Below are 23,209 nucleotides of genomic sequence, written 5' to 3'. Positions count from 1 at the left end.
CACCCCTCTGCCAGAAGGTTCACCCACCTGATCAGAAAAGCCGCTTTTGGTAATCACACGTGTCACTGATTTGCTTTAAGTGCGGAGAGTCAAGACCCGAGCTTCTCAAAGCATTCCACCCTGCTCTCCCTGCCCGAATCTGCAGCCTCACTCAGCAAGCGGTAGGTGCAGTCATGGCTGGGACGGGGGTGGACTTCCAAGGGATCCACTGACTTGTGTAAAGTTGCTGTGAAACTAGGAGCAGAAACAGGTCTGCTCCCAAGAGCGGGATATCCTGTATTCACCAAAACATCCACCCCAGCTTTGATTTCCCCACAGTCTGGCACTGATGTCCCCCCCGGGCTTGCCGGTCTGCCCCCGCGGAGACTCGCACAAGCAAGAATTAAAACAGAGGCACGGCTTTCAACTTTCACATGCTTACAGCCCCTTTGGCTCTGCCATTCCCGGCTCCTCGGGGAGCCTGCGCTGAAGTTATGCAGATAAGGCTGCTAAACCAGCCCCCTAGGACTGAATTCTCCGCGCTGACCCATGCCCTCAAGCTTCATTAATAATCTGGGGCTCCCTCCAGACCTGCCCTGCTAGCATCAAAGGGTCAGTGCTGGACTACTTTGCCCTAGTGAGCTTAACAAGGCTTCAGGACAGCCCAAGCTTTGTAGGGTTGTTCAGACTTGCAAAACACCTACAGAGGGTTGAAAAAGCATCTTTAATTTCACATCTAAGTGCCACCCATCACAGCATACTAAAAGAGAAGGGAAATCACACAGAAAAGAATGGAAACAAAAAAGAAACATTCCCACTTGTGTTTGAAAAAACGTTGGGGAAGCTAACAGCTCCCACATACTTCAGAGAGCTTTGGAAGTCATGACCATTAATTTGATCTTTTTCTTCCCACGTGGATCAATGAGTTTGCTACATGTACACCTTCAGACCCTTGTCCCCTGTTGATTTTCTTTCTGTATCTGTTTCAGATCCTCCTCCTAGATTTTGTCAGTCACTGCCACAGAGATTCAGCAAAGCTGTCTTGTAATCACCACTGGTGTCATCCTGAGGAGGAAAAAAAAAGAAAAGAAAGTGAGTGTGGAAGTTCCTCTGCATGCTCCGAGTGTTGACACTGTCAGTCCATGGAACATGCCCACACAGGAAAAGGACTTTGGAAAGAGCAAGCCTGACTTCAGCAGAGTTACTGCCAGCTGACACAGCATCAAAAGTGAAGGGAGAGATGAGGCTTGTAGCTGCCACCTGAAATAACATTTATCAAGCCCAATTCTTTTCTTTGGAATCCAGGTGAGCAGTTCATCAGGGCTCCATCCCACAGAGCAGCACAAAGTTAGCATGAATGAAGACAACCAAGCCTGTTGGGTTCAAATTTTACATCCCTGGGTATTTGTTCCAGAGCACCTCTCTGACAGGAACAGAAAGGGCAGTACAGTTAGCCCTGACGCATGATGTGTTTTTAAAAGCCACAAATATGGTCATTTTGGTCTAGAGAATCACTACAGAGAATATCACTAGATAAAAAATTTGCTCCCTTTGAATGTTTTGTGATGACAGGTGTAAAGCCAGTTCCACTTCTCAGAAAGAATCAATATTCTGTACAGACCCTTGAAGACTGATCATTAATCAACATGACAGACACTGACAATGTTGATTAGAAGAAAGGCCCTTCATTACAGAGCCAGACTTCCCATGGGGACTGCTAAGGACAGGGCTTAAGTGCCATTTGCACTGGGGGAGAGGAATGTCCCACAGTCCTTAGGACAAATGGTAAAACCCAGCATTTCAGCCCTAACAGGGGAGGGCCATTCACCCAGAGCTGAGACTCAAGTCTCAAAAGCTACAATAAGCTTTGACAAGGTTCAGTTTCTAAACTTATCTTACCACGGTACAGACCAGGCCATCATCTGGGATGTCAGCTTAACAAAACCAAACCAAACAACAACAACCACCCCACAAACCAACCCCCCAAACAAACAAAAAAAGCCACACACACACCCCAAAAAAACACCCAACAACCCAAACCACCCAACCAACAACAAAAAGAAAACCAAAAAAGCACACACAGCACCGTTTTGACTTGTACAGCATGGGTCTGAGGTAGTTAAGGACTGCAGAGAGAGGAGGAAAAGGCACAGCAGCATGGGAAAGGTGTAACAGGGAGGCTTAAGTGAATCTAGATTCATTTAGGAGATCACAAAGTGCATGGATACAGAGTCTGGTCCATGAAAAACCTGGAGCAGTCTCTCCTCAGGTTTGACTTTGCCCAAGTCACTTATAGACCATACAGTCAGAGTCACCTTTTAGGCATATGTCTCTCAAGGAGATGACTATTAATAGGCCTAATGAAGCAGAGCTATGATCTTAGCAGAAATGAGAGTTTTACTGAAAACAACCGTGAAAGCACCCCATAGTGCTGGGCACGTTAGGAATGTATCTGACAGCTGAGAACCATCATTATCAAGATGCTGCTTACCAGAACCATACTGGAGAGAGATTTTCCTGCCATACGCTTGAATTCGGGCTTTATAAGATTTAGGTCAACTTCACTCCGAGAAACAATCACTCTTATAAGGGTCCCATCATCGGTGCCAGCCCCCTGGAATAACAGATATATCAGTCTGCAATGGTAGTGGGTGTTCAAGGGATAAGCTGCTGCAAACTGGTCCAGGACACAGGAGATGGCAGCCTTCAAATATTGCTTGGTACGCACATCTGCTTCTCTTTTTGGAGGGCCAGCAACCCACCCACCCCCCAGGGGCCACCATCAATACCATAAGCCCACCATGGAAGTGTGCTATAAGTCTTTGCACATGTCAAATGCAAAAGCAAACATGCTACAGAGTTGGAAATTGGCACTGAATACATTGTGCTTCTGCAGCATCACCCATGCAACACGTGGCTTCAACCAATATTGTTTAACCACGTACAGGAAAATTAAGATCATGTTGATAACAAAAATAATCAGTCATCTCAGCTTTCCACAAAGCTGGGAGAGCTGACATCTTTTACATATCAGTTAAGAGTTACAGCGGCACAATCTGCAGATGCCTTACAGGTCCCCATTTGGAACTCTTTCATTTTATACAGCCATTGAGAGAATTACTTCCTAAAAAGAAAATAATTTAAGTTAACATTATGGACAAAACTCCACCATGATCATCCTCCTATAAAAGGCTCTTCCAGCAGTTTTGTCCATTTTCTAGAAAGCGGGACCGAGCTCCTTACAGACTACCAAGACATAAAAGCCAGACTGTTTTGGTAGCTCAAGCTTAAAGAGTACTTTTCTACCCAAGATGTTTGAAGGCATTGCAACAATAGCACTAAACTTGCTGGATTTTGCCAAAATCTTGGCTCTTCTAATTTGAATTGGTGAAAGCCAGGTTACAGGTTAAGTCCAGTATGTTACAATGAAGAGTCTTACCTTTAACGCATGGTACAGCCGCTCTGCAAAGTAGCAATGGACGTTCCTGGTGCATTTCACTGGACACATGAAAAGGCTCAGTAAGAATCAAATCCAGTCCAGAGCAGCAGGTAACAGATTCGAATGCTTTCTATTAAACCATTGTGCCTCTCAGATCTGAGTTTATCTTACCTAAGAGGTACGCTTTGCTTCCTGCCAGATACCTTTATAAAAGGTAGATCAATCCCATGAAGTGCTCAAGGCCAGGCTGGATGTGGTTTTGAGCAACCTGGTCTAGTGGAAGGTGTCCCTGCCCATGGTGTCAGGGTTGGAACTAGAAGGTCTCTAAGGTCGCTTGAGACCCAAACCGTTCTATGATTCTATAACAGTCAACTGCTGCAGGAAAAAGGCAGCAGGCTCAGACAAAAGGAAGAGAAACGTAGCTGCTCTTACCAATAGCCAGCATGGCATCCTCAAGCGAGCCATGAGTTTCACTCTGGATAGAGTCCTCTATGCTCTTACCGGCCAGTTTCTGGTATTCTTCAAACACTGTTTGAAACACAGAGAACTTAATTTTTTTTCTACCAAGCAACCGCTCAGGCATTTTGTGCCCCATATTTACAGGTATTGCTTGTGTGGTGATATGAAAACACAGATACCACTACAGCAATGGCCACATTTGCACCAACTTCAGGAGACTCTAGTCAAGCCCAGAAATCAGCTACAGAAGTGGATGGCAATGTTCACGAAACCCCAGCCCATTCATGGGTCTTAATTCCTTGCCTTCATTTGAAAATGCAAGTTCAGTTACCTTGTATTCATTTGGAAGCCTGACCCTTTGTTGCTGCCTTTAACCACACAAACGAAGCAGGCAGCAGCAGATTAGGTACAAACCTATCATTTGGTCTTGTGTTTGTTGATGTCACTAACTTCAAAATAATAACAAAATAAAACCAAATGAAATCTAGGACTATGCTGCTCATGGCCCTTGGACCTTTAAATGATGACAACAGTTTGGGAGAACTTGTTATTTCAACCACAATTTTTTTTTAAAAAAACAACCACCTCAGAAAAAATGAGCAAAACAGGTGCAGATTTGAAGAAATTTGAACTCCCACATTCATAAAAGCTCAGCAACAGAGTTTTTGTTTACATTATACACTCTGGGTGCACCAGGGTTCAGAATTACAGATCTCAGTTTTGATTCCTAGCTTTCAGACTAACAGAGAAGGAAAACTGTTAAGCAATGTGATGGACATCTTAATGAAGTTTGCTCAGCATTCAAGATCAGATACTTAAACATTAACACTCATACTTTGGGGAAAGGCAATACCACAGAATAGACAGATGGATACAGCAGTCTCAACTCAGGCATACTCTCCGTGTTAAAAACAAAAAAATAAATAGCAGCAACAATTACAGGCTGCCATAGCACAGAGAAAATGACTTGCCCCGTGATACAGTAGGTCCCAGAGATGGCTTGCATCCTGACCACAAACTAGATGAAATTCAGCTCTTTAAGGCAGACACAGCCAAAGACTAGAGACCACTTTTTTTCGGTTCGTTTTCTAACTGATGCTGGGAGCTTAAATTTCAAACGCAAGGGGGAGCTGGCCTCCGGGGCCTGGAAAACAGCCTCAGAAGACCTCAGCTTGAAAAAAGCTCAGGCATACCTAATTTATCACCAGCTACATTTATCAGTTTAGATCCAGCTGATTTGCACAGTACTAGATATGCTTAGATTCAGCTGACATAACAAAATCTCTTAGTCAGAGCCTTGGACTGCTTCAAAAGTCTAGAGATGACAAGGCCAGGTCTCTGCTGCCCAGGGCAGTGGGGAGCTGAGGCTCCCTTAGCTGGAGCTGGGTTAGTGTCTGCCCTCCCGGCAGCCTCTGGCGCCCTCAGCAGAACTTGGGACAGAAACACAGGGTGCACCTTGTGATGCTCCAGTATTGAATAATCAGATACTTTTTCTGTGATTTTTTTTCCCCAGAGAAACCCACATCCAAGAGCTCACGGGTCTGTCCATTCCATGCTCCCACCTGGTTAGGAAGGGATTCTCTCTCCCTCTCCCCTTGGGTTTACAAAAACTGTTATCCCATCCAGCCATCACCGCTGCATAATGACTCCTAGATAAGTCACCTGATTTTCAGCAGCACTAAGTCTTCATAAGTTTTCATGGAAGCTGCTGACAGCTTTTTGGTCACTGAGTGACCAAGGATTAGGAGACACTCTCAGGTGTTTCTTTCGGAGCCATCTCTCCCATCTATAGCCCTGTCTCTTCTTTTTTGCTAGAGTGATTTCTCATTTCAGAGGCTTGGGCGTTTGGGCTCGCTCCATACCTTTAAGCAAGTGTGTGGCACTCCTTGAGCACAAGATGGTGATGAACTGCATCTCATCAGTGCCCCGTATCTTCTCCCCAGCAGCATAGAGAGTCTGTAATCGAACACACAACTGTTAGAGCAATGTTCTGTATGTGCAGCTGGTAAAGGAGCAGTTTGGCTTAAGGCCTTGCTAGGTAAAGGGGTTTGAAGTGACCAAAACCACTGTGTGAGCTAGGCTCTTCTAGAATGGTTGATTATGAACCCTGACCATGTCTTCTAGTCAAATTGGAGCAGTCACTGTCTCCACCCTTTCCATCCCTCCTGCAGCAGCTGGAGCAGCCAAGAATATTTCTGCGGTTTCTTACCTATTCTTTGCTCTCCCCCTCCACCACACCCGTGTACTTTCACACATCAAAAGCAGCTGAGCCCAAGCCCAGCTCTCATCACTTCTCTTTGGAACATCAAGGCTTAGCAGTGCAGGCAAAACTGAAGAATCCCAAGTTGCTTCTGCTTGAAGACCAGCTTGCCCAAACTATTGTGACTCCAGGGCTCTGCTGCCCACTGAAGCGCTCTGAAGTTCAAGACAGGTGGGCTACAGGCATACCACTGATCACTGCATTGGAGAGTACCTTTGCATCCTGGAGAGCCAGCGCTGTGTCCACATAGAGAGTGGCATTGTCCCTCTCACCCTGCGGGAGGAAAGAGAAAGGCAACCATTTTGTCTCATGAAGGTTCTTCCATATATAAGGATCACAGTACACATTCTGGGCAAAGATCGAGTGTCCTTCTCAGCTATCTATTTCTGCAGAGTACTCATTCAGGTAGCACAAGTGCCAACGCCCTCACTGAAAGGCACTGAAATCAGTCATATGAAGGAGAGTCAAATAATTACTAAGTTATTCTGCTGCTAGGGAAGAAAATTCGGAAAACGTGACAGGATAAATGCATCCAAATGCACTCAGCATTGAGGGCACAGACTGTGGAAGGGTGGTGAATCACGGTTGAGGAGTATTGTTTTCTAAGACCCTTGCAGAGTGCAATTGCCTTACACACATGTAAAAGTGAGATCTCTACCTGCTGCAGAGCTGACTGTAAGCTCCCAGCTCTCTGTGCTGCTAAGGAAGGGAGGGCTCCTTGCTTCAGGCACACTGAAGCTGAAACACAGATCCAGTTCAAGTGACATGTTTGTCTCTGCCTTTTATGTGGTGATCATGATTGTATTGCCTCTTATATTCCATGTCTCCAAAACGTGAACTTTATAACCTCATTTTTCTTCTCTAGCGTTACCTGAAGAAGGCAAACCAGGATCTGTTCAAAGTGACCACTTGTTTCCGATTTTATGTCTTCCTCAAGATCAGAACCATATTCTACCCAAGGGAAAGAGAAAGACAAGGGAAAGATTTATTTGGGTGATATAGTCAGGATATTACCAGTCATCCAAAGACAAACAGTAGCCTGACTAACCACGAAGGCTGCTAGGGAAAAACACAGGGCTGAGACCAGTTCTCACCCTCAGCGATACCCAGGTTGGCGTTTGCATCCAACTGAGTCATCCCTAGCTCCACTGATGTCCAAGGCTAATGTTAGAGATGTAGTTTCAGGGACCAAATCGATACCGACTATTTACAAATATGTATTTGATAAATTCTCATCTAAAGTGTATTTAATGGGGAGAAAAAGCCACGTGCATAGCTATAGCTCTGTTTGTGTTCTGACAATTGCTGTGTGGCCAAGCTGAACTAAATTTGTGATTTGCTGACCTTTTTCTGTAACTGGATGGAGACCTAGAAATAGATTTTCAAATTCTTTCAGCATAGCCATGTTCTGTTTTCCAGGCTGAAAGCAGATTTAAGGTGCGCCTTCTTGCTCTTAAAAATCCCATTTTCCTGCTGACAGTGCTAGCTGGTTACAGCATTCCTGCTGTGCAATCAGGCAGTCACACATTGCTCCGACCACACAAATCAGAGCCCCAGGCACTTTACCTTCTTTGTAGGCCTTGATTATCTCTTTGATCTGAGATTTTGTCCGGGATGCCAGGATCTCTATGATAACATCTTCACTTGTTCCCACACCCTGTAATAGAAAACATAATGGAGAAATAAAGGTGGAGAAAGGCATCTCATCATGGAGTGGACTTTATTGCTAGAGAAGTATATATAAAGAAGATGCAAGTGAGGAGTTGGGTGGCAGCAACGCGTTAGGCTGTGTGCTGAGCTGTGGGAAACTGTCATGATGAAAGCTGGAGACACAAACCACATTTGGTTTGAACATGGTTTCTTTTACTGAGGTGCCTAATTCACACAGGATGGTTTTATGTAACCCTGCACTTCTGCAGTGCACTTCCGGACTTGGATCTTTGATGACAGACAGCGTTAGAGGGATGCAGGGACACCAATGCTTGTCTAGTCAGTCCATCTTTGTACCATTTTAATAGATCTCTCTCCATCTGAAACTTGAAAAGATGCTGTATGAATAGGTAGGACCCCAGCCAACCCCAGCCTGGCCCTCACACCACCACTTCTTGCCTTTATTAAAGGTTTCATGTCTCAGGTGGTGCATCAGGGCAATAGCTTTGTGTCACTGAGCTTGGTTCAGCACAGGCACTGCAGAAAGCAGCGAGGAGACGTTTAACTGAAAACTGTAATGTGTGGATGTTCATTCCATGTTAAAGCCGAATTTAGTTTTGCTGCTGCATTCCCCAGGCTTTATGAGACACCTATGTACAGAAACTCTCCTACAGCCCTAAATATTAAAGCAGCATTCCCCCCTCAGAATATGCATTAACAGTACAATTAACTATTTCTTAAAGCCAACTGCTAATAACAAATGTAATCACTTAACAGTCCAGTTATTACCACTTGCATTAATAAGCACAGTTACAGGAAACGAGCGCTGTCTGCGCTACGGCTGAAATACCAGCACCCTTACCTTCATGGCATCATAGAGCTCCTTGGCATCATACTTGAATGGGGTGTACATGAGAGCTATAATGAGCCTCTCAAAGTTGCCACTCAGTTCAGACTTCAGGCTTTCAATCAGGTCCTGTTAAACACACATCACACAGTGACACAAAAAGCCTCACCGGATCTTTTTGGTACCCAGTGCCATTTCCATCCCCACAGCCTACAGCAATGAAGCTGAATGACAGTATCATGCTGATAGTTTATTAGGAAAGGTCCTGGGACTCAAAAAGGCACCTAACTCCAAAATGGGATTTGTCTAGGGCCTTCCACATTCCCTGTTGTCCCAGTATGCAAGCTTCCCCCAGGTACTAATTAATTCTGCAGCAGAGCAGGGAAGGTTAAGCTCTTCCTCCACCCTGCTTTACTCTGAGCAGAACTAGGCAGCTGAAGGCTGGATTGAGCAAGGGACACAGCTTCAGAGCGAGCCAATTCCCAAAGCCTGCATATAAACCTGCACCCAGGACTTCTGCAGAACCAGGCGTGCAGTCTTGTTTGAAGACAGATTTCAAACTTTCACGATAGTGCAGGGGTTTTTAGGGTATGAAACACCCTGGTTTAGTGGGATGGAAGCCCTCTACTCATTGTCCCATACTCGCCACACCCCCACATTTGCTTCCCTTTCTGAGCCCTTTCACAGCAGTCTCCTTTCCAGCAAAGGTCATTGGAGACTACAGAGTAGGGGTGGTGGCAGAGTTTGTTGGTGGAAAAGTTTTCCCAATAAAAGTAAGATTTTTACCAGAGACAGAAAGATCACACGAAAACACGGTTGTCAATAACCACAGTTTGCTGTCATTTTCAGAATTGCCAAACAACTATAATTAAATAAGTCTTTAAAGTGAACTTTCTTTGGCATTTTAAAAGGCTCCAAACCAGTATTTTACTCAAAATACCATTTCAAAAGGTATCATTTTTTGTTACATCTTCAAAAACAAGAAGAAATCACACTTTAAGTTAAATTAGATTTTTAAAAAGTATTCCTGGTCAAAATGCATTTTTAAAAAAATTAGTCTTTGGGGGAAAACCAGTTTCTTTGACCAAAAATTAATTTCATACATTCATCCCAGGTGTTAGAGATAAATATTACTCTAATTATTTGCAGAAGACCTGCATATTGTTTGCATCATCCTTGCAAGATGAAATGTACACCCATTGACTAGATCCCACATAGTGCAACAATGACTGAAAATGGCTTTGTTTTGGAAGAACCTTTCCAAACTGTCCTTTGAAGGATTTGGCAATCTCCTGACGCTGCCTATTGCTCCTCTTGGTTAGGACATCAATTATAGCCTGTTCATCAGTCCCTGTGAAGAACAATAATAAGCCATAAACACAGTGTACAGAATAAGTTGAGACCGGTCCAAAATCCCAATTTGGATATTCAGACAGCCTCCTTTACTTCATTGCTTTCATGTAGAAGTTTATGTATGCACTGAGGAAACTTTAATTTTTCATTTTCCACATTAAAAAAGTGATAGCTTTGACTGCAATTTTCTTAAGGAATGGCTTTCATCGTGGCAGTTATAAGCAGAACATAGGCTTTACAGATGCGGTTGGAGTCAACTCACCAAGCCCTTTCATGGCCTTGTAGAGAGTCTGGGCATCAGGTACGGGATCAAAGTTTAAAGCACCTATCGTGGACTTGCCCTCTGCTTCATTCTGAAAGAAGGGGGGAAAAAATATACAGTACTTTTCATCACTGTTTTTCACCAGCTGAAGAAAAAGTATTTTGGAAGTACGTTAACATTATTTTTTGCCTGCACATGGGGAATGCACAGAAAAGCGAAGGGAGTGGTTCAAGGTCTCTCAGCAGAGCTCCAAAGAGAACACAATTTTCCTGCCTCCACCTGCCTGTACCTGCTTTTGGCTCCTGACGCCGACGTGAAGTGCAAAGCATGACTGACACCACTGCAACAGTCACTAGGTCAGACAGTCTGGCAGAAAAAGCTGGGTAGACTAGGCTTCCCTATTCAGCCCTTAAATACAATGCTTCACAACGTGTATGTTGCTGTATCATACTGCATTTCCCAGTGGTTTGGTGCAGAGTAGTTTTTACACATAGTTGTTTGATTTCATGGAATACCCATGCTCTCACAGACCATTTTTCTAAGCAACAGCTTTATTCTGCTGCTGCTGCACTTCTACACAGCTGAATTCAAGGAGGAAGCATTTCTACTAGAAGGATTTGGGCCAAGAGACTACTTTGAAGGAAGAGATCCATCTGGAGGAATGCAGGTTTGATGTTCTCCCTGAACCGAGGGCCAACTACACAGGAACCCTCCAGACAGACATCTAAGGTGCTTCCAGTGCCAGAGCCCCAGGGCAGAAAGACATGCTGAGGCTTATTCCAGTCACCACAAGGTAGTAGGGCCATCAACCAGAACCCAGGCTCAGAGCTTTAATTTAACAACAACTTCAACGGAGTGGCTTGAAGGTATTGATGCATCCCTAACAACAGAGTCCTATCAACAGGGGAGTACACAAGTGGCTAGGCACAAAGAGTCATCATCACTTTATTCCAGTAACGGACACAATTTTCACTTTCTTAGCAGCAGAGAGGTTTACGTTGCCCCAGGAAACTACTATATTCTCATAAATTTATTGCAGGGATAGGGTTAATATTGAACTAATGATATCAGTCTGATCTGATGGAGTTTTCAATGGGCATGGCTTCACAGTCAGATAAAAAACACCCTGAAATCAGAGCTTGCAGACCAGAAGGGATCACTGTGTTCATCCCATCTGACTTGCTTGACATGGACCACCAAGTGCCACCCAGCAGCCTCCTGCTATGACGCAAATCCCTTCTACTCATTTCCTGTGTGAAAGAGGGTTCTACCCCTCTTCTAGAGTCCTTCCAGGTCATCCAAACCCTTCCCAGAGAAAAAGAAAAGCCTCCCCAGAAGACAAAGCCTTCAAACAATCCTTGCCAAGGTAAAAAAGGTTGTGGAAATTCCCTTCAGGACCTGCATTCCTGTTTTTTAATGAGACGCTGGAAGATTGATGGCTGTGTGCTCAGGAGTGTCTGTCAACAAATGCCAGGTCCAGCCTAGCGCCGCAGCTGAAGCGTGGCTGTGTTGTGCTGCACAGATGCTCAGGCTGGCTGTGGGCAAACAGCTCAGGTGTCCTTGTTGAGTGCTTGACCAGTCGACACAGCTGGCACACATTTGCATGCTGGCCCCTTTGCCAGCTCTGGGAGCAGTGACAAGCAACCAAAAGGCAGTGACAAGTGTCAAGAGATGCAGTACGTTCATCGATCACCAAGATCTGGGGAAGTTTGCTTTACAGCTAGTGCAGAGAGAGACTCCTGTGCTACCACACCTTGCTCCCAGCAGAAAGACCAGCTGTAAAGCAGATGGTATTGACAGGAAGCTTCTCCATAGGTGAAACTTTGAATCCCAATGATAACTGAGCAGCAAGTTTAAGGCTGTGGTGAAGCTGTCACTGCAGAAAGAGCAGTGACAGACTACAGCGTGGCCACCCCCAATTGCACCATGGTGCATGACCAGCCTGGAACAGAGTTTGGCTGAGCTGGTAGGACCCTTGCAAGCGCTCCTTTTCTGGCTGCCTGTGAAGTCAGCCAGCACCATCACAGCTGCCCTGGAAAGGTTACACTCATCCATCTGATTCTGCTCTGAAAAAGGTTGACGACCCTCTCTAGCTCCATGCAAGAACTATGCAAAAGAAACACTCTGGACTCATGCCCGGTGACTCGGTGAAAGATATGGAGTGCAAAGCTGAGCTTTCATTTGGAGGCAGTGGAAAGAGATTAAGCAATGGTCTTTTTTGATCCTAATTCCAATAAACGTTCCCAGCCTATCTTGGCTCAAGTAGCACACCTGTGACTCACTCATACACCTCATTCTCTGTGTACATAATTGTTCCAGCACAGGTACGATCACAACAGGTCTTCAGAGAAATCCTGTTCAGTTTGGTCTTGTTTCCCTAGATGAATTGATCCTACAACTACCTAATTGAAACTACTCAAGGCATCTGCATAACTCCCATGTGAAGACTAATAATTGGCAACAAAGCAATGGAATCAGCGTACCTTGCAGCTGATGCTGTGAAAAGTTTTACAAAAAATGAAGGGGAGGGTGATTAAAGGTTTTCCTACCAGAATATTTTCAAACCTAACCACTAGTTCGTTGAAAAGCTGGGGACAGGTGGGGTTACTAGTTTTTTCAGTAGAAAGTTTCTGAAAGAGTTTGACATTTTAAAATTCTTTTTGGTTTTGAACAGTATTTTTTATGAAGGGTTTAGAAAACCACAACAATTTTTTTTACCACCCTTCCTTTGCCCTCTCATCTTTTTCTCATGCCCCATCCTCTACAACACTGACAGGTAAGAGATCACTGGAGCTTTCAAGGGCTTTTCTCCTTTTCTCCCTCTAAGTTTTCAAACGATTTTCAGCTTGAGGCGTAGAGGGGAACAGATCAGCAGAAAGGGAAAATTTAAAAGTAAGAGCTACCCAAGTTTTGGAAAAAAATTCCATTTCACTATACTAAACTTGCAAAAGGAGATGGGGAGGCAGATGGAAATAATCAGAAAAGAAGATTACAGTTTTAATCTTTCGGGGGGCAGGGAATCATTATGATATGTTTTGAGATAGGGAAGTTTCCATTCTGATGCCTGCTGAAGGGGAGTAGGCTTTAGTCCGGTATCCCCCACCCCAGAAGGTTTTTTGGGTTTAGTTTGTTCTTTTTCTCCAGCTCCCACCCCTCGGTTACAAAACTATAACTGAGGACCTGAAAAACGGTCATGTCTATGCAAAGTGGTTTCTCACTCCTTGATGATACATTGCACCTGGGGTAATAGAATACACCGCAAGACAGCTCTCCTGCACTTCCCGGGTACCTTTGCCGGTGTGTGGCAGCACAGGCCCCTTGCCCTGGCCTCGCTCAGCCACCAGCACCAGGACTGCCAATGCTCCAGCTTGGCAGAGGAGCGCCAGCACTGGAGCCTTGATGCAGGCTCACCCCTTGCACGGGCTGCTGAAACATGAATCACAGAGTCATTTAGGTTGGAAAACACCTTTGAGATCATCAAGTCCAACCGTTAACCCAATACTGCCAAGTCCACCACTAAGCCATGCCTCTAAGCACCACATCAACACTTTTTTTGAATACTTCCAGGGATGGTGATTTCACCACACCCCTGGGCTGCCTGTTCCAATGCTTCACCACCCCCTTTCAGTGACAAAAGTTTTCCTAATATCCAATCTAAACCTCCCCTGGCACAACTTGAGGCCATTTCCTCTTGTCCTGTTCCTTGTTACCTGGGAGAAGAGACCGACCCCCACCTGCCTACAGCCCCTTTCAGGCAGCTGTAGAGAGCAACAAGGTCCACCCTGAGCCTCCTGAAGGCCTCCTCACAACATGGAGTGGGAGGGGACTCTGGGACAAATCTTTCCACAATGACAACAAAAACAGTCCAGAGAAGCCCATGCACGACTGGCAGTGGTGCTGGGCAGGGGCTGGGTGGGAAAGAAGACTCCTCTACCAGTATTCCTCCACCGCATGTCTCCAGTAGGTCTCTTGTAGGCTTTGGTTTATCTGGAGTCCAAGCCTGAGGGTAAACCTGGCCTTCCACAGAAGCTAATGGGAGAACTGCCATGGATGGCAACAAAGCTGTGCACGTTGCCAGAGCTGCCTGCTGCCTGGCGCCAGCTGTACCCTACAGGCTGCCCCCACACACCTCATGAGCATCCCCCCCTGCATCCTGCTACATACCTCCCAAAGCCACAAGAGTCTGAAAGAGAACATACACAGCATTTCTGGCTTCTAGCAGACAGACAGGGTGTTCACGTTCACATTGTCATTGCAATATTAAAAACCCACCAAAAACAATGTGGCTTGACCACATCTCCCTCTGACCACAGCCTGCCAGCACAGCTGGGGATGAAAATGGGGACAGGCCAGTGCCCTGAACTCAGTGCCACAAGGGAAGGGAGCGGACAAGGAGCCCACAGCTTGCAGGCTTCAGCTGTGAACTTTGCGGTTCCCCAGTACCGTCTCCCCATGCACAGAGGCTCACAAACACTCCCCTGCAGCACTCTTAACCAACTGACCAGGGAGACCCTGCCCTCCTTAAAGCCAGTCATGTTAACACCTTCCTTAATCAAGCTTTTTGAAGTGCTGAATGCTATTTTGTAGCCAGAAAACCAGTAAATAGATCTTGCTGATTTTTAAAGGGAAACATTTAATTCCCACATAGTGCCTGATGCAACTTGTAAGTTACCTTATTAGGGTGCCAAAAAATATCAGGGTGTCTTACTTCAATGTTTCCTCTACTTACCCAGGCCCTCCACCACGCCATTGCAGTCTCAGCAGCGATACCTGGGTCTGTTGATGAAGAGAACCACACATATCACACCTCACGGTCAGGGAATCTCAGATTTGAAGGGGGTGGAGGGAGAAAAGGAAGACGCAAAAATTTGTTTCAATAAACTTACCCCTGGAAAACTGGAATAACTGTACTCCTCAGGAGGCTTGTTCCCTCTGGAAGCTGCAGAACGTAACTGGCCTCTCTGTGCTGGGAACACGCAGGTATAAATCATCCTTACCTACAAATTCCATGGGGCAACGCCCTCAGACATGGCTCAACCTGTTTTTCATATATGATCTCACAAGGAGAGATCAAGTTGCTCAATACACAAGGCTTCCCTTGTGAGGAAAGCATTCAACCCCACTGACTAAAGTTCATTGTAATTTTTTCACTGCTTCTCCCCACACACACCCCCTTCCCTGCTAACATTTTGGCCTCTGGCACAGACACAACATACAAATTACAACCAGGTAATATCTCAGCGTAAAACTCCACCGAGACTTGGTGAGTTCTGCTGTAACAGAATAAGCCACTCATTATTACCGACTCTATCTCTACCAATCTGGGACACAGCAAAACAGGACTCTCAAATCTTAACAAACCCTCCTCCACCTCTCTGCCTTCAAAAAAACTTATCTCAAAAAAGAAAAACCACGAAACCTCAACAAAAAACCCACACACCACAAACATAGCCACATCCCACACCTTACAACAAAACTCAATAAAGCAGCATCCTGTGCAGAGACTTGGGAGGTGTCCCCCGTTCCATATCAGACTCCCACGGCACGAGTCAAGGAGCATTCCTAGACTAACATGGGACCAGCACATTGAAGGCTAAGAACTTTCAGTGACACCAGCCCCAGTAAAACTGTCACAGGGCTTGCACTAGCTGCTGTGACATGTTAAGGCTTAGGAGTAAAATATGAAATGTTTTGGGTTTTTTTTCTTTTCTCCTTTTTTGTGTTTATTTTAAAAGAGCTGAAACAGCTTTTAATGCTTTAATTTGGAGAAATGTTTCTGTGAAATCAGCTGAAATATCTTATGGCTGTAGCAATATTTTCCTGTCTAGACTTTTGTCAGAATCTACACATGCCAGCGTTTATTTATTTATTTAAAGTGGAAAGCTGCCCTGATGGAAACGTTCCCACCAGCTATATCTTAACCCTTGCTATATAAGAGCTTTGTCCCCTCTCGCACTTACAGACCTGCACGGGAGGCTGGGTAACCACCACACCATGGGCCTCTCATTTCCTTCCCACACCCTGCAGGGTCCCCGATGGCCTGGGAAGCTGCCCTGGCTATTCCCAAGAGAACAAGCTGTGCCAGCTGCTCCTGCCTCAAACACATCCATCATACAGCAAGGGCGAGTGGTGGAGGAGGCGGCGCTGCCCTTGGCATAGCAAGCACACCACTCGGGTCTGCGCCGGCTGGGTTTCTAGCAGTGTTTGAGAGGCAGGTTCATCCATGGTACACAGCAAGGAGAGCCCACGAGTGGTCCTTCATTCCTCCTCTGGGGGCAAGATGGACTCACAAGCCGGGTGGATTTGTTTTTACTGGATCTCAAGGCTGTGCCTGGCTGGCTATGTATGCCTTTTCCCTGCGCTGGGATTTAATTGGGTCAGCTTGTCATGGAGGTCAGCTTTCTTGAGGACTCCAAGGGCAAAGAAGTCCTTCTAGACATAAAAATCACAGTTAAGCAAACAGCTGTTCGTCACAGGGGAGCAAAGACCAAACCAGACAGAATAAGGAAAAAAGACCAAGTGGTCTATCCTGCCAACATAAACTGAAAAGGCTGTGAAGGGACACACCAGGAGATTTTAACGCAGAGAAACACTGGCCGGATTTGAAGAAATCAATATGGATGGGCTAGGAGAGGTCTGGAGAACCTGAACCCTGCAGCAAGGCTCAGACCAGCACTGTGCAGCCTTAATAGAGGCCACCGCAGCTGGCACTCAAAGGCCGGCAGAGCAGGAAGCGGACACTACAGCCCAATATTCCTTTTGCTTGCACAGATGCTGTTAAAATGAGAAGCTTTAATCACAAACAGACTCATCTTCACTCTTGCCCCTCCCTTATCATGCGCTGTAGATGCGAGTGAGCTTATCCGCGGTTCATGCACTTTACTATTGCATAGTAGAGAATCACACACATCTATTACAGCAGCAGTAAGCTATATAAGGCACAACCTCATGTACAGCTCAGTGATTACCCTCAGGGACATGCTGAACTTCAGAAAAGGGGCAGAAGATGATGCACGTGCTCTCCCAAGCCTCATTGTCTCACACCTCACCCCCATGAGGCCATTTTTGCATCTCAGGTAATACTTCTTTCTGGAAAGCGAACTCCAAATGCACTGACAAGACAGTCAATAGAAACACTGCCCAACAACACATTGAAGTAGTTAATATTTGACTTGGACAGTGATCCTGTTTGCTGGTACCGCGGCACTCCAAATATAGTCATCTCTCAGCTATCTGTAGGAGGAATACCTGGGCAGCAGGTCAATAGTGCTGAGGGTACAGACACCCATAGACTGCCTGTGTAGTGACTCTTTCTCAAGCCTCATCCACAGGCTGTCTCTAGGCTTTCAGAGTCCTTGCTCTTGGCGATGTGCTCAGCACAGCCATCAGCCACCAAGAGTGGGCAGAAATCTCCAGCAAAAGAACATGCACCATAATCAGATTTGGTTTGTGCATTTTTAAGCCATTCGGTCCAAATCAGTTTTCAGCTAGGCAAAATGGAGAAGCTACCAGTGTGCTCAGCTTTTCTTGACTCTGCCTCTGGGACTTTCCAGGCTTGAATCAGTGACGTAGGCGCTGCTCCCCGTACACACTCAACCAGCATAAGGAAAGTTACAAGCAGCATTTCGCTCAACATTTTTCAAACCCCCAAAATATTAAAAGCATGAAAACCAGTGCCAATAGCCTTAGAAAGGTGCATTACTGACATTCCTTCAAGAATCTTTTACCACCCGTTAAGCTCTGGCTGTTCTGTTGTAAGTTGAATGAGAGCAGTCTAAAGGACGTTTTAATTTGGATTAAGGATGACTGAAGCTTCTAGGGCACAGAGGCAGCCCCCTTTCCCATCTGTAGGTTTTAAAGTCTGGCCCTGTGCCTGGAAAGTTTCAGGCCAGGAGCTGACTGCTTTGGAACATGAAAGCTTATGGAAACCAGGTTCTCAACTGCTCAGCAATTTCTCTTACTCCATGGCTTTCACTTCTAATAGAAGTTTTTCCAAACATAGCAAGAATGGCACAGCCCATTGGGAATTTCACCCTGAAGTTGGTATTTGTTTGGTTTTTTTTCAGCCAGGAACTTTGAAATCAAGTAGAATCATCATGGAAACGAGACCAAACACAGAGAGATACTTTTGTGCAAAGCAATAATCTAATAATTGTATAGCATAACTACTTAAGTTTGAGGAAATTAGAGTATACCTCCCAGACCGAACAGGAGAGAGGTATTCCACTACAAGGCTAAAAAATTAATAACTTTGTCCAACCCAGTCTGTAAGCAATACCACACAGAACTGTAGCTCTGATGATGACCCAGTTTGGCAAGCTGCAGGATTTTTTTTTCTATGCCTAAAAGAAATCAGCAAACTCATAAAGTACTATGCTTTCCAGGTCTGCACGTTACCTCCTTACTTCCAAGTCTTTTAGCTCTACACCTACTATTAACAACACTTTGCTCTACCTACCAGTGTCTTACACCAGTGTCTTGCCCCAGCAGCTGCTATGTTTGCAGGCAGGCTCGCATACTCTCACTGCACAAACTACACTAGTTTCATCCCACAGATTTTAAGCCACTATGAAAACAAGCCCAGAGACCAGGTACTATCTGCTTCTACAGCTGCTCCCTTCTTTTTTTTTTTTTTTCTTTTTCCTTTTCTTCCTCCTATTCACTGCTTAAATGGATACAAACAGCTGCATGCCCTTAGACCTACTAATCAGCTCACCATCACCTGAATTCAGATCGTTATACAGGAGAGCTGTGTAAATTTGCCAGGAAGCCAATCCAAACAAAAAGTTATTGTATGTTTATGAAAGAGGTGTGAGCTGGGGAAAATGATGGGGAAGGCAGCAGTTTTGAGCAAGGGGAGCATCTGTAATGCAAAAATAAAGTCACTAACTGTACACACCTACCTGGCAGCTCACCGCTCACCCTGCCCTTTCCTCTTGTGCCTTTGAGCCATGCTTCACAGTAAAAATGACCCCAAACCAGGATTACTTTCATCTGAAAATCATTAGCACAGTTCAATTTTCCAAGTTTCCTTTATTACCGCAAGCAGCTTTGTGCCAAGTATGGTAAGAGAAAATTCACGTCTATATGTTGGAGGGGTGTTCAATCACAGAAGTAGCAATAGATTAAAAACTCAGGGCTTGATTCCCCTCAGCAGCTTTGTAGCTCAGGAGGACGAGGCTGGGGGTCAGTGGGAGCAGCCAGCTCTGCAGGGGACTGACTGCATGGAGCTTTGCAGAGGTTTGCGAAGGGTGTGTTTGCCTTTCCAGAGCACCTCTGCTGCCCAGGGCCCCTCTGCTGCCTGGTGGGAGAGCCAGGGTGAGGCACTAACACAAACAGAGCAGAGCATGTCCCCTTGGTGTCCTCTGCCTCTGCCCTGCTTCTGAATATGGCCGAGCATTTTTCTGCTCATTCTTTACTTGCACTAATGCTGGTGCCAAGGAATTCCTCTCAGCCGCCCTAACAGCCTTTCCTCACACAAAGCAGGCAATTGCTGCTCTTGTTTAACCCCAAAGGCCAAAAAAGAAAGCACACTCTGGATCAAAAGGCAAAGGCAGCTCGCTGGCGTCTGATGGGGACATGACAGATGCTGGGAGTTCACGTGTGGGCAGTGGGTGGTGGGCAGCGTTCAGGAAGCCTTTAGATGCTTGTGTGTGAAATATTTTGTGCATGTCCCCACCTGCGTCTGTGGTGATTGTTTTTCATGTAGTCCTTGATGGAATAAGTACAGGTATCTGTACACAATTAAAGATAGTCCTGCTGCTTGACATGACCCTGAGATGGAGACAGACTTATACAGAGCAGCCTAAGGAAGAAGAGAAAATGTCCCTGGATGTGTCTGAGGTCCAGCTGTTCGTAGCAAGGCAGCAACGTACCTGTTACTGATTGCATTGACTGGCATGTCAGACAGCCTTTCTTGGTAAGATTTGCTTTTCTCCAGCTTTTACACACTCAGTAGTAGTAAAAGAGACATAAATTACTTTTCCTAAGGGCAAAAAAATTAGCAGTTTGTTACACTGCTAGCACGGTGTACAATGTAGGTGTCCAGCCTTCTTGATGAGCCAGGCTATCTACCAGTATCATTATACAGTGAAGAGCCACAAATCACATGCTTAAAGAGCTCACAGACTATTAGGGCACAATGTTATCATGACATTGTCATCAGAAGAAACAGGTATAGGATTGATACACTAGGAAGAACTTTGCCATCAGATGCAGATATTTCTCTGTGTTCCCCTGTCACTTGTAAAACCAGCAGAAAGTCTCCCAATGAGTTCAGTGAGTGCTGAGCCGGACCCATGGTCTTTTGGTTGACTTTGGTTCCCCTCTCACTGCTGCAGAATTGCAGTAACATTATTGAAGTCATTGTAGCTATGCCAGTTACACGGGTAACATGGCAGTTGGTATTCAGACCTCTGTTTGTGTACATTCAGATGGTTTGGCGGGCACAGCAAAGGTATTTGTGTCTCAAAATGTTGACAAAGGAAAACTGAGGCAAAAAGGCATGAAGTATTGCTTTCCTCTATTGAGGACGTGGCCTCCAGTCTCTACTCAAGTACCTATAGTCTTCATCACCTAAGCAGACCATTGGGAACGCTTTACCTGAGCACTCACTGCACCCACAGGCGGGAGCAAGGCTTTGATAAATGGGTCTGCCTGGGACAATATGTCATTCAAGGTACAGATGGGTCGCTGAGCCAGATCTCACGACAATGTGGACATTTACACATCCTCCCACCCAGCCGGATGCCAGCTTCTAGGACCTGTTGAAGATTTCACAGCTACTGGGAATATGTGAGAGGAATTGTTTGGGTTTGTATTTATTGTTTGCTTATACAACAGCTGCTGCTTTCTAAAAGAAACCAAACTATTTCACTATTTGTTTTTGTAGTAACAAGAACAGAAAACGGGGTAAATAATCTTATAACAAGAAGATTTTTGCATTAAAGGAACTAAAACCAGCAATAGTTCTGCTAAAATGAACAGCCAGTTATCCTTAAGCTGAGGGCTGTAGTCTGGCTGTGTTAGTTGAAAATATTCCAAGTGTTCAAGTTTTTTCTTGGAGACCTGTGCCAGATATGGGGCTGGGGGGGTACACACACCTAAGACCAGCCCCTCTGTGAAACTGAGGTGATTAGCATCCACTGGGTCAAACCAGAGGGGATGTGTTCAGGGTCATGGTAAGAGAAAGAAATCAAAACAAGCTTTCCCAAAAGCCAGACTCGCAGTACCACAGGGTCTCGGTTGAAGAATGGCATGAAGCATTCACTCATGCCTCAACAGACTACCTTGTGCCCCAAACTGTGGGTTATTTTCAGCAGCAATTTTTGTCACAAAGGTGATAAATGAGGGCTGAACGTATCAGACAAGGAATTGTCATCAGCTCATAAATCAGCTCAGTTAGGTGCAAGAACAGAAGGGAACTGATAGTCAGGGCTTGTTTGCCTGGAGGATTTTACTCTGCACATGTCTCAGGGTTGATCTGTGTCTCTTTAATAGGGATGTAGCAACCAGGTCACAGCTCACCAGTGAGTGTTGCCTGTATGAAGTGCAGTGCAGAAAAACACAGCACGGGCTCATGCGCTGCTGCGTCACCAGCTTGACTCTGCGCAGAGGCTGCAAGAGGCAGGGGCATGGCCAAGGAAGTGGTGGCTCTGTGGAAGGTGAAGGAAAGAGCCCGGCAAGAGAGACTGACCATGGAAGGAGCTGAGGGGGGACTGGTTGTGACAGAGGTCTATGAGTGCTGAAAGGAGGAAAAGTGGCACTCCCCAGGTCTGTCCCACGCTTCCTTCATGGGCCATCCTCCAGGAGAAAGAGAGAGCACTGAGACCAGGCTACAGTTACCTCGCTGTGGTTCTGCTGTTGGATGGCCCAGAAATGCTGAACCCATCCTGGTCCAAGAACCGAAACTTAGCGGGAACCATTAGCCATCAGACCATTTTTAATTGCAGAGAGCTGGTTTGGTGCAAGACCAGGCTTAGGAGACAGTCATCTTCTGCAGTGCAAGCATTAGGGAAAGTATCACATTGCCGCGGAAGCTGTGTGATGTTTGGGGGATTACTTTTGTTAGATCGGCATGTCTGGTTCTGGTCCTCTGAGCTTTTGGGAATCTCAGCAGAGACTTGAGCAGTCCTATATAAGCAGCAAAAGTACTGCATTGCATCCCAAGCTAATGGTAACTGGGAAACAACTGAAAACTTTTATCCCAGGGGACTTTTACAATTGTAGTTTCCAGTTTCCATTTCCAAAATGGCATCTCTCCCGATGTGAGCACACGCGCTCCTGGCGTGCATCTGCATGAAGCAGTTCAACCACATAGACACACACGTGCGTGAGCTCCCTTCTAACATTACAGGTGCCCAGCATGACCTACAAAAGCATCTGACCTACCAGGGTGAGCACACACTTCCAGCAGCCAGCTGCTCCCCGCTCCGTCACTCCGCCAGCCCAGCCGGGCGTGTGGGCCGCCCGCTTGCGGGGGCTCAGGCGGGTGCCGGCCCAGCGGTGGAGGTGAGGTGGACCAGAGCGATGTGACCTGCAGGTTGTGCAGCCAGGGAGCTCTCCCCGGCAGGGCAGAGGAGCGGAGGGCACCTGGGCGGCACCTGCACTCGGTGGGCAGCAGACGAGGCTGTTGCTGGAGCGGGCACTGCGGGTTTAGGCAGGGTTTCCACAGCAAAACCAGACTGAAACCGGGTCGTCGTTGGTTTAAGGCAATGCCAGTTTCCCACTCTGCTCTGGAGAAGTGCGGGTGGGCTGCTCTGCTGTGGGAGATAGGCTGTCGAGCCTTGCCCTCCAGCGGCAGCCCGGCCCCCGCCGCCCCCCGCGCCCCGGGGCGCTGCACCAGCTCCAGGGAGCCCCTCCTGGCACCAGCAGGCTGCAGCTCAGGCCCCCGGGGAGCAGGCAGCCACCATCTGTGCGTGCCTCAGGAAAAGCAGAACAGGATTCATGACTGATGCAGAA

General features: G+C 46.1%; 1 protein-coding gene across 1 annotated transcript; it reads right to left on the bottom strand.

The window, feature by feature from the left end:
- Positions 1-666: 666 nt before the first annotated feature.
- On the bottom strand, positions 667-15,261 carry ANXA8L1 (annexin A8 like 1). Its single transcript, XM_005446244.3, has 13 exons — positions 15,136-15,261; positions 14,979-15,025; positions 10,250-10,340; positions 9,891-9,985; positions 8,650-8,763; positions 7,704-7,794; positions 7,009-7,088; positions 6,351-6,410; positions 5,740-5,833; positions 3,851-3,946; positions 3,419-3,477; positions 2,471-2,593; positions 667-1,044 (listed from the first exon to the last, which is right to left on the bottom strand). Exons 2-13 carry the CDS (start codon positions 14,997-14,999, stop codon positions 988-990), a joined length of 981 nt encoding a protein of 326 aa, XP_005446301.2. The 5' UTR covers positions 15,000-15,025; positions 15,136-15,261; the 3' UTR covers positions 667-987.
- Positions 15,262-23,209: the final 7,948 nt, after the last annotated feature.

Source organism: Falco cherrug, chromosome 9 (assembly GCF_023634085.1).
Source record: "Falco cherrug isolate bFalChe1 chromosome 9, bFalChe1.pri, whole genome shotgun sequence".
NCBI classification, from domain to species: Eukaryota; Metazoa; Chordata; class Aves; order Falconiformes; family Falconidae; genus Falco; species Falco cherrug.
The sequence above is the reverse complement of the archived record's forward strand: the minus strand, read 5'-3'. Positions and strand labels throughout refer to the sequence as shown.